At 37.0% G+C, this 12430-nt stretch overlaps 1 protein-coding gene across 2 annotated transcripts in view; it reads right to left on the reverse strand.

Annotated features, from left to right (window-relative positions):
• Nucleotides 1–10190: 10190 nt before the first annotated feature.
• SLC15A5 (solute carrier family 15 member 5) overlaps nucleotides 10191–12430 on the reverse strand; it is a 31867-nt gene continuing 29627 nt past the window's right edge. For both annotated transcript variants that reach the window (XM_035315441.1, XM_035315440.1), the window contains one exon: nucleotides 10191–10659. In XM_035315441.1, the coding sequence (XP_035171332.1) occupies nucleotides 10515–10659 (145 nt within the window). In that variant the 3' untranslated portion in view covers nucleotides 10191–10514. The remainder of the gene's footprint in view (nucleotides 10660–12430) is intronic.

Consider the following 12430-nt stretch of genomic DNA (forward strand, 5'->3'; position numbering starts at 1 on the left):
TGATCAGCTGGTCCATCACTGCCTTCAAAACAAAATCAAGACATAGAAACCTGCAAGAGCACAGGTAGTTAGAGAGATACTGAAAGCAAACTGCAAACAAGTATCTTAAATAACACATTTCACTAGAACACAGTAAACTGGTATGATGTTTAATTCATATTATTATCAAGATTAGTTACATAAACTACCGGGATGACCAGAAACACAGAACCCTGACTCTTTCAGCCTGAGTGCCTGGCAGGGCATTACCTGTCATGTCCTGGGTGTCATGTTCTCCTCCATGTATTTCCCTCACATGCTGTTAGATCACAGGTCTGACACTATGGCTATTCTTTTGTTCATGTTTCAGACGTTCAACAAAACTGAAATGCACTGAAAAGGCTTTTTTTTTTTTTTAAAAAAAAAAAAGGGGGGGGGGGGGGGGAAGCCCTTGGGGAGGGAAGTGCATGAATATATTTGAATAATAAATTGACAATTTCATGGTTTGCAATTAAATTAAGTACTCTGAATTACTGGCCAGTGATTCAAAGCATACTTCTAGCTTCTTCTACTTGTTTTGAAGTGATGTTTATGTATAAATAAGCCAAAAAACCTTATATAACTTTTTTCTTTCCTTTGGATCTCATCTGTACTTTCAGATCAGCAACTGACCATAACACATATGCTTCGTATGAAAAACAAAATGGCTCCAGTTATTTGCTGAGATTCAACAATAATAATAAAAAAATGATACCTGTTAGGCTGACTTGTAGAGAATACTCTCTTCTGAAACATGTTGTCTAACTGAGAGAATTCATTGCCTATGTCTCAGCATTGCAAAAATAAGAGTTACTATCATGACTCTTCACCCAAAGATCTTAGATTGCTTAAAAATGTCAGGGATGCTTTATAACAGCTGTTCATATTCTGAGCAGTTTCTTTATAGCTTTTAGCTCTAAAGGAGCATGAGTAACATATCTAATCCCAAGACCTGATTACTTTCTCAGTTTTAAAATGGAGACTGCACGCTCATTTTCAGACTGTCTGCTGGAAAGGTAACTGGCGCCTCCTCTACTCTCAAGGAGTTAGATTTCTATTTAAACCCAAGCTCAAGTCAAGTAAGCATGCTTTGCACTCCCGACTATTCAGCTTTTCTGTTCTTAATCAGGTGCTACAATTAGAAGGTAAACATCATTAAGGCCTATACAAGTTTAGAAGAAAAAAAAAAAAAAGAGTTGAAGTCCATTGAGTCAAATACTTTGGGGCCCAAAAGTTCAAGATCCTCTGAAGAGGCCAGAGAAGGAAGAGTTTATATTAGTCTTATGGGTGTGATATTAATAGCTTTCAGAACCTCCCTGATTCCTCAAATTTTAATAGTATAATTGCTTAAACTTTGTAAAGCACACTCTCCGGTAATTAATATGAAACCCTTAGTCATTAGAGATTAAAATAAGCTCAGAGAAGTTATATTTATGACAACGAAACTAAGTAAGAACCGAGCCATTGCTGGGTTTCTTCGCAGTACATCCACAAAAAAATGCCTTGCCCCATACAAGCTGGAAGATGAATGCAGTAGTATTAAAAGATGTCCACAAAAGAAGAAAAAAAGACTTAGGCCAAGTTCGCTCAAATGCTGTGGCTTTTGTTCCTTACCTACTCTTAATTTAGCAAGGAAGAATTTGGCCCAGAGATGTCAGAGCTAAACTCTGATTAAAGCAGTTTTAGCTAATCTTACATGGTAGAAAATGTATACCTGGAAACGTGGTGTAGTGCAGCCAGCAGCACTTATAATGCCCTGATAGAGCCCTGTAAGCATGATAAACTGGAACAAGACTACACAGCAAAACCTGTCTTGCACTAGTCTCACAAATTCAGTTTTAATTTTTATAAACAGATTGCTTCTTGGGTTGTTATTATTAGTGTGAGCTGGACAGCTTGAATTAGAGAATAATTTATTCCCTGTGCATTTCTAATTACAGAAAAGAGGTTCACTCACTGACACACTTGTCCGTCTTGTTCTTTCCTGTCTTTCAGGCATGGCTGATTGCAGTTAAATAGACAGACCAGCACAAACTGCATAAGAAACACAACTCTGTCAAAAAAGGACTGAAGTGTTACCATTAATTATTCTGGACCATGTGCTCATTTACAACAGATCTAACATGAGAAATATTCTCAGAGGTGTCAAACAGCCTCAGTTTCATAGGTGCATGGGGGTAGCACTGACTAAATGTTTGAGTGACTGGTAGGATGTGACCTGCCAGAGATCCTGGAAGCTTGGGGATTTCATGTGCAATTTGTGTTTGAGCATTTAATAGATAATTTAAATTGGGCCACTCTCTCTGAGCATTTTTGAAGGATCTACATGCCTGAGCTTGTTTCGGAACTGCACTAACATCTCAAAAAAAAAAAAAAAGAGTATCTGCACAAGCAATTATTTAAAACTCACTGCATCTTAGAAAGGCTCGATGAAAGTGAAAATTGTTTTCTAAAGAATGTAGAAAGGTAGGCGTAACAATCACTGACTGCATAGGAAGACAGCTTGAACAAGCTAACTGGGAGAAAGAACCAAAACAAAGTCACCGTGATGTAGTTAACTATATTTACAACAGGAACTGCTGTCAATACTGAGTAGAGAACAGTTCACCGAAGCTATTAATCAGATGAACAAACTTTGTAAAGACAATAATCAGTCACAGAATCACAGTCTGGTTTGGGTTGGAAGGGACCTTAAAGATCAAATGTTCCAACCACCCTGCCATGGGCAGGGACACCTCCCACCAGACCAGGTTGCCCAAAACCCTGGCCTTGAACACCTCCAGAGACAGGGCATCCACAGCTTCTCTGGGCAACTTGTGCCAGTGCCTCACCACCCTCTGAGTGAAGAATTTTCTCCTAACTCATAATTCACATTGGAACTGGAGGAAAAAATTAAAAAAAAAAAAAAGTTGGATCTATTAAGATATACCCTACAACTCTTTCAGGCAACACTACAAAACTATCCTTTATAAGTTCATGTAGAAGTAATATGTATTTTGTGTTCCCTCACTGCCACTGTATTTACTCTTAAAATTAAAATCTGTTGTAACCTTCATTCACTCTTATGTACTCTGATAAAAATGAATTTCCTAGTCCAAACAGCATAGAAAGTTCTTCCATAATTAAGCTGAAGCAACATCATTTGTGAATCAGTAATAATCTCCTTCTTTCCCTGTTAGTACAGTAAGCTGCTGTTGCTGAAGGTATTTGCTTATTTTTGCAAAACCTGCATAATCTGTGTATTTGGGTCTCTAGACTGAAGTGTCTCCCTTAAAGTGAGGGATGTTCCCTTACCTCTTTTTCACAGAATATACATGCAGAACTTCATGGTGTTTAAGGTTTTATACAGTAAACCCAACAGTAAAGTTTAGTTTAAAGAGTTGAAGCTTAAAAAGAGTTTCCATTAAGTGACAACTCTTTATAAACAGTGACAAAGATTGGTGAAGGGGTTATAAATCTGTCAACAAGTTATAAAATTATCTCAGGTTTCTACATTTAACTGAACAGTCTAAAAGGAACGATTTTAAGACATCAGGAAAACACCACAAGCCAATGTAAATAAATTCAGAGTTGCAGGTAATACTGGATTAGCTTTCAAGCAGCATCCTCTGGCAACCTTTGCTGTACTATTCAAGATTTGCTTTGAATTTATGATTTCATTTGATATCAAAGGTTTCTTCTTCCTGCCAGCTAGCTAAATAGACAGTATCTTCATATTCACATTGACCATCTGTAAAGCAAAGCTCAGAGAACTTGATTTGCTTTTTTTTACTTTTTTGATTTTTTCCAGACTAAAGTGCACGTATTACTACTATCTCCAACCATAGAGATCTTGCTTCTGAAGTTCATATGACATGACAATGAAAGCATTCAGGACCCATTTTCAAAAGATGCTTTTTCACAGGCTATAAAAGCAGGTAGGACAAATGTTGACTGCTTAGTGTTTTTCTTTCTTTGTTTCCTGGCCACTGCTTTTTTGTCTGTTTCAGATTTCAAAACATTTCTTCTTCTGAGTTGAACAAAGGAAAAATAATTTTATTTTTCATTAAATAAAAAAAAAAGAGTAGTCTCAGAACATATACACACCCACATTTGATCTCCATCCAGCTGCTGGGTATAAGACTCAGTTTCTAATCACTGTTCTAAGCTAAACTGTAGCAGATGTGGCAGAGCAAGAACTCTAACAGGAGTTTCAGGAGTAACAGGAAAGGATGCTAGTTTCCAAGCTGTAAAGTTAATAACTGAAATACTTTATAGAGATGTGTTCTTCCCTCAGAAGGATATTAGATGATTGAACTGAACATATATTGCCTCTACACAAAAATCCTGGTGTTTGGAAAGAGGGTAAACTACTCCCCAGTCAAACTGTAGGTATACTTACTCTTTTGTTTTAACCTCAAAAAAATAGGAATGTTTTATTTTAAGAATATTTTTGCACTTAGGAATATTTAAGTCACTTTAAAAACATTTTTGCTTTTCTTTTTGAGAGCATGCACACCCCCAACAAAAGCATGGCTTGTCTTTACAATTTGTTTCTCTTTGTGTGCATTCTCCAACACTCTGCAGAGATGAAGCATCCCCAAAACACAGAAGAACCATTATCAGATAAATTCCTTTTAGTTCAGCTCCCACTGTTAAGAACTGATTAACTTTTTCAAAGCCAGCACCAGTACTGGTAAACTGCATAAGGTTCAGATGTCAACTTTCTCTGAACTGAGAAAATCTATATTTAGGGTTAGAAAGACTAAAACTAGAATAATTTGAAGTACTAAACCAATAAAATATTACTTCTGTGGTAAGACTTCATAGAGAGCAAGTAGAAATAAAGCAAGAGGTAATTTTACTCTATTAAGAATAGGGATGCGGTGAGGAGACTCTAGGACCTATTTTTATTTTCAAAGATTACATACAAGCAGTCTTTCAAAACACCCTCTGGAAGTTATGTTTTTTTCCCACCAAGATACACCTATTATACGTTGAAGCAAACAGACACCAAGCTGAAGCCTAAAAGACTTAGTTCTGCTCTGCAGCTCTGCTGTAGGGACATAAGGAAGGCTGCATCTTTCCAGCTCTGATTTCCCACAGATGCTGAACAAGACTGATTTTTGTATCAGGTGGGTTGTGCACCTCTTTTTGCTGAAATTGGCAGAAAGTGAGCAATACTAGAGAAGTTACAGAACCTTTTGAGATGCAGTATTAGCTCCATCTAAAAGAAGGGAAAAGAAATCCAGCACAGACCCACAGAGCTCAATGCTGTAAAATTACTTGCAAGTTATTTTAATCAGACAAGGGGTTCTTTACAAAAAAAAAAAAATAAGTTCCAAATGTTATTCTTCCTTTCACAGATAGGGAACCCAACTCAAATTAAATAGTTTGCACAAGGACGCTTGTGAAGTCTATGTAATGTCTGATCTGGGTTCTATCTTCTGACTAATACTTCTGAGTCTTAACAGCTCCCTCTTTCCTCTGCAAAGCTGCAGGCTTCAGCAAACAAAGCATTCCTTATAGCTAATTGGTATTACATGGAAACTCAACTGCACTTATTTACAAAACTACAGATTTATGTCAAGCAAAGCCAATTATGCTTAATGTTTAAACTATTGCAGGTGCTCAATGACATTGTTGCTAGGCAGTAGAAGTGAAATTGCTCTTTTAATGCGTCTTGTTCCAACGGGGAGCATGTGTTTTATCATCAATGCAAACTTAACAGATGGAGACCTTAATCCTCACCAGAAAGCTTTCTTCACCCTCCCGTACTTGAAATGGAGTCCCATGCATTTAGACTTAACTGGGGTGCTCACTGAACTGTCTGGGACACTGTTTTTTTTTTCTTATGGGCATACACAAATACAGAATAAAACACATTTAACCCTTTAAAAAACAGCACTGCCAGTAATCAGCATGGGTGATTCAATCAGCAATGGGTATTCAATATTAGTAATGACCTCCTCTGAGCATAGCACCTACTGGAATAGTTATAACCAGAAATGGTAGACAGTACAGAGGCAGCTTCTTTTAAGGTCAAGACTACAGAGTCCTTTATACTAATTTGTGTGTTGAGGCAAGACTGAGAAAACTTAGGTAGTACTCAAATTACAAAACTGAACTGGAATGTTTCTGTTCACTCACAGCCTCCTTTCACAGGTAACTTCTTCCACATTATTTCAAGACTACAGTCCTTGATATGGATTAAAACACATCTGCCTTTACTTTGTCAAATTCAACATGAACAGGTGATCTCAAGCACAAACAACAAAATCTGAATGTTTTTCTCGTGAAAATTGTCAAAACTGTCACAGATCAATAAAATACTGAATAAAAGGCTATTTTAACATTTTGCAGCTGTTTATTACATTATTTCATATGCATATACACCACCTTATTTATTCTCTCCTTCTGTGTTTTTTTTTTTTTTTTTTTTTTTCCTCTGACGTATTAACCCAGATGTAAAAAGCAGCTTCTTTCAAAGTCAAGACTGAACCTACAGATTCCTTTACATTAATTTTGCTGTGTGCTGGGACAAGTTTTATAAAATTTAGGCAATGCTCTGAAAGTACAAGGAATTCCATTAGGTTTGTATACGGTGCCAAATACTCCAGTTCAAGAAACATCCCTGTCTGTTGGGGTATAACTGCTAAATTGCTCTGTCATAACAACGAGCATGATTGATAGACTTGTTCATACTTCTTCCTCTGCACCACCAGCTGAAATTAGTCAATATCCAGCAATCAGTAGCCCTTGCCATCCACCCAAAAGGCCAAATACTTAAGTAAGTACGATAGAAAAGGTTTTCCTCCAGTCCACATGAAAAAGGTAGTTTTCAGTTGTCAGATACTCATCCCAAAGCCCATTCTAATCCATACAACTCAAATACATCTTTATGAAGGCTACCCTTTCTGCTTCTTTCTCCATTGCTGAAAGCTTTTTTGCATGACTACATGCTAGGGAGGTCCTTCTTTACAGGGAGTTAGCTAATCCTCTTTATTTTATTATTATTATTTTAGGTCTTCATCAGACGATTAAACTACAATATTTTATGTTCTGTGTTGTGATCTGTTTTCAGATTTTGATTTCTGAGAAAAAGCAGTCTTAGGAAGTTTGAGGCCATTCAGCCTAAGCATGACCAGAAGAAATACAAATATTCAGAATGTGGAACTGAACTCAGGATCACCAGAACCACAGGTTTCTACAAGTTGATCTTATCACCACAGAAGCTAAGTAAGTTTTGCCTCCACTAATTAGTTGGACAGAAACCATTAAGGTAACACATTAAGAAGGCCATGCCCACACCCCTAACATGCAGATTTTACACTTAATCTTCAAGAACAGATGAGCACAAAAACTGAATTTCACAGACCAGGTCCAGAGACCCAAAAAGATCATCTGTTTTGGAAAGCTCTCTCTCCCCTCAGAGAAACCTGACCAAAACAATGACAAAGTGGAGTAATCCAACTAAGAGTCATGGCTTTATAATATAAAATGCTAAGTTAATTAATGAGATTGTGTGAAATGTATTTTTCACCAACTAGGAACCTGACTTGATGAACCAGGAAATACTTCTGCTGTCGTGTCAAAAGGAGTCAAGTTTTAGACTTTAATTCTGTACTGAGTTCCATTTAAAAAAAAATCACATTTTTTCCTAAATCCATACTATGCAAATTCAGCATTCTCATCCTATGCCATTCAAAAATGTGAGTCAAATTCCGTTTCACACAGTTGACCAGAGAAAAATATAAAACTCAGAAAAAAAAAAAAACTTATTCAGCCTGTTTATCTTAGACCCGACAGTATTTGTGCCTTCAGCTTTCTTACCATCAAACATTTTTCCTAGGAAGTTCAAAGACTCTAAAGGGGAGAAGTACTAACCAGTGATATGCCAGATTCAAACTCCAGGGAAAAAGGGACATGCAGGTCATTTGAGAGCATACCCACATGTGTGCAGCACAGCTGTGTGGCCGCTAAAAGCCTGAGAAAGAACCTTCTTTGCCAGAGGCAAGTACACCAAACTCCAAGAATAATAATTTCAACCTCTGTCTTAAAAGCAAGTTAGATTTCTTGTTCTTCTATTCTTGATGTAAATTGTTATTTTTGTGGTTTTAAAAAAATAGTATCATTAAGTATTAAAAGCATCTCCAGACCAATTTTACACACTGGCTCACATCTTATTTGTTACGTAGTTCTCCTCCTGTTGTGTACAACACTAAAATGCATTGACAGGGACTACATTCCTCTCCCCGGCAAACTATGTTCAGCATCTCTACTAGTTTTCTCCGCCCAGTCATAGATCAAGACAAGGATTCAGAAGTTTCCCACTTTACAGCAAGAAGCTTGGAGTGTCTGTGGCTTAAAGGTCGGTTTATTGCAGTACAAATACCACTTAGAAAACTATACTCTACAAGAAAATAACTGCTAGGTGGGATGTACAGATTTACTCATGTATGAAAATTAGCCTCCTTTCCCAATTTCTCCTCTCCTTGGAGTCTAGGTCCTTTAGCCTTACTGTCCTTATTGGCCGAACTGTGAATGGTTCCCTGGGTTGTGCAAACTCCAGGGTCTCTTCTAGGACCCCTGGAGTCTCCTCCTCTTCTACACTGAAAGTTTGGCTTCAACCAGAGCACCGCTCCCCACCCACTGCTCGCAGTTTGTGTGCCAGCCCAACTTAATGCAGACACTTTTGGGGAAAGAGACTGTCTCTTGCTAGCATAGACAGGAGTCAGGACAAGGGAAGTAAGCAGCCTTTCTCACCCCCCGAACACTCCTTACAGAGCAAACAATGAGTTATATGCTCAGCATTGTTATCAAGTCAGAATCCCACATTGGTCAGAATGCACATCTCAGACATGGACAATCATTTCAGACAAGCTTGTACAAAGATGCTTGCTTCTTTCATCTCCACCAGTGTATCTCAGGATCACATTCTTATTTACCACAAAGAAAAATATTTAACAAGTTCCACAAAAAATTTGCTTCCAGATGGGTGCCTCCCCTTTCCACTGTATCTGTTGCCACCTTCTGCTGGCCCTCATCTCCACTGTCATAAGTTATTTCCCTTGAGACATATGTCAAAAGCATTGCTGAAATCAAGGCAGATCATATCTACTATGTTTTGTTTATAAAATGAATGCTCATTACATGCAGACATTAAGGTAGCCTGGAAAATCTACCTTTGATACATCTGTGTTGCATTTTATTCAGTTTTCCTTTTATCTCATGACTTTAAATATTCTCTTTTAAAATTTTATAACACCTTAAATACTAGTGAGATCAAACTAACAGCTCGGAAGCCGTCCTGACTGCCTTCCTTCCTACTTCTTAGATGTAGTTACTACATTTTGCTTCACCCCACTTCAATTCCCATCCTATAGTAGCAGCATGGTTAACAATAGAGAGTTGAATTCCTTCATCAGGTCTTTCATGAGTTTCAGCTCAAACTACTCTTTGGGTCACTTCAGCAAGTTGTATGCTTTCAGTGTGGTTTCTTCTGTGGTAGAGCATTCCTCATATCTAGCAGCATTCTGACTTGACTTCTATTTTCAATACAATCATCTTTATAGCTAAGTATTCCTTTAGTTTTTGGGTTCAGTATGTTTCTTTATCAGATAAGGACCCTAATTCTTTAGTAATGACTTTTTCAAAAAGCATTAGTATCTTGATTAGCATCACTCATAATGCCCAAGTGAGACAATTTTGGAAATGTGTAACTTAACAGATTCTTAAGATGGAATGCTAATTATTTCTTCCCCCACTTCCAACTGTATCTACCCTTTCCTACTCTTCTCAATTCCTTTCATCTTCTTCATTTGTGCTACAATTAATAATTTTGATCTAAAAAAACTCTAGTCGCCAGTTCTCCCACTAGCAAATTTCCTGTATATCATCCTTTAGGAATGACAAATCTCATCGTGTTTCTGCCAAAGCAAAGGCTATATGCCTCAGCACAAATGTTTCACAACAAATTTCAGCATGATTCTAGTAGATCAAGGCAATTTCCCAAGAATGTTAGTATGCAGTGCCCATTTTCCTGAGGGGGGAAACTAAGGTAAAGCAGCAACTTGATGAGGGCTGGACATCAGATAGAGTCAGACATAGCACACAAGTCTCCCACCTTCTCAAATATCAACCAGCTGACACTGCCTCCAAAATTGTTTTCAAATGATATTGTCACAAAGTAATTTGCTAAACAAATGTATACATGAGTTTATTAATTTTTAACTAAGTACAAATGTGTGAATCCCTGTACAGATTAAAAGCCTCTCTCCATCAGCCATGCCAAGCAGTGAGCTCTCATTGTCCTCTACATGTATTATGACAGTGCAGCATCCTACAAGGCTAAATCCAATGCCAACTGCTATTTTATGAACTTATTTATAACACTATTAGTGCTAACGTGATAAATAAATACATTAGCTATTCCACTAAGGTACACTAGATAATTTATCATTAGAAAGCTGGTAGGTAACACAATCAAAATTGAGTCCAACAAGGGGGAAACTTGATCAGGTTGTCTCCACAGGAGACAAAATGGGAGAGCAATCCAGGACACTATCATAGTGCTTGATGTCTTTGTCATGCTTCAGAAGTTTTTCCTCAGGAAGAGCTCCTCTGAACTCACTGGTGTATTGCTGATTCAGATTGTTGTATCTGGGAGGGAGGATATGGAAGGAAAATGCTAAAACAATCTTCCTTTATGGTATCATTTTCACTCATTTTTTATCAGGTAATACTCTGCAAGTTAGAGTGCCATCTGTATCCTGGGTTTCTAAGCAGTACATATTGTTACCCTATTTTTATTTATTTTACTTTCTTAGAATCTTTCAGAACATCATGCTGAGAAGTGCCAAACTGGATGCACATATTAATAATACTAATAATTCATCATTTAAATAGATTTTAAAAATAAACAACTATTGATAGCTGGAGTAATACAAAAGATACTCAGTGTTTTGCAAGCATGCTTTTCTCAGAAATTTAAGTCTACTGTAATTCTGATTTTTAAAAGATGTTTTCCTCCAAGTCTTAAATTGGTGCTTATCTGAATAGCCCTTACCCATTTTTCCCTCCCCTCTGTAAAACTGCAGTCAGGTGAATTTTACTTGGCACAAAATGAATAAGTAACATTTAAAAGACATTTCATCTTGGTTTTGACTGCCTTATTGAAAAACAAGGTACTTTGATATTGAAGTGCCAATTTGAAATTAAATTTTTTAAAAATAATAAAATGTAAATAATTGAAATATATATTTTTAAAATAGGAAAACATGAAGAAATTTGTTGACTTTCAAAAACATGTTAATTTGTGGAAAAATTTGTTGAGCTCAACCTAATTTTATGACTACTTTTTGACAGCCAAAACCCTTAAGTTTTCAACAGTAAATAAGTGAATATTAAATTTTACAGAAGAGTAAAAACCCATTTTGTAAAAGGACAAGACAAAGTACACAGAAGAGAAACATTTCTAACCATGACTCTGGTCACAGTTAAAAAAACAGAACTGAGAACTAGCCATCTATATAAATGAACACTTGAGCCTCAGGTTACATTGAAGTGATTGACAAGATGCTACAGTAATCTTTGGTGCTGCAAAGTTAGCCTAATAGGTAACAGGGAATTTTTTTTTTTTTTTTTTTTTTTAAAGAGTTGTAGAAGTACTACGCCCTTGAAAATTTTCTATCATTGTCATTATCAAATCACTGCTTTGTCAAGGTTTCTGAAAGATTTTCATAGAACTGCAGCCCAGTGTGTAGGAGAGAATGCCACTTGCACATGACCTGGGTTGCTTCCCTCTCTGATCTTAGCTACAAGTATTCCTTATAACACTGACAACAGAGTTAGTTATGGTTAACTATCCCAGAATGCAGGAGGCAGGCCAACTCAGAAGCCGCTCTGGATGTAAAAGGGGAATGCATATGTGAATTCCTTGCATTTTACATGCAATATGTGGGCCTTAAACATAGGCTCCACAGGTGACATAAAATTGCTTTGTGTATGGAGGCTGAGCAATTCCACAGTCTGCAGCAGAAAGTTGCATTTATCTCATTACCCAGCAAAGCATCAGAAAATATTTCAGCATTGCTCTGTTGATACCACTGCACAAAGCACTAACCAGAAGCATTCTGCTGTTTTCTTGCAAGCCCCTCACCTACTGTCCTATGCTAAAGATGCAAGCTCACAGGGAAAATAGCAATGTTTACCATATTTTGGTACAGTGTCAAGTGCTATAGTTTTAATCCCATGCCAACATATTTATGTCCTTTAGTAAAGGAAAGGATTCTCTTCTTTCTGGGAAGTATTTTTATTTTGGTATTAATAAGGCCCTTTAAATACTTAAAGCTAATCACTTCAATTTTTATTTTTAAAAATCTTATGATTTTTACTGTGAAATCTCTTTCTCTCCCCTCAAGGCAGAAAACAA

Source organism: Oxyura jamaicensis, chromosome 1 (genome assembly GCF_011077185.1).
Source record: "Oxyura jamaicensis isolate SHBP4307 breed ruddy duck chromosome 1, BPBGC_Ojam_1.0, whole genome shotgun sequence".
NCBI lineage: Eukaryota > Metazoa > Chordata > Aves > Anseriformes > Anatidae > Oxyura > Oxyura jamaicensis.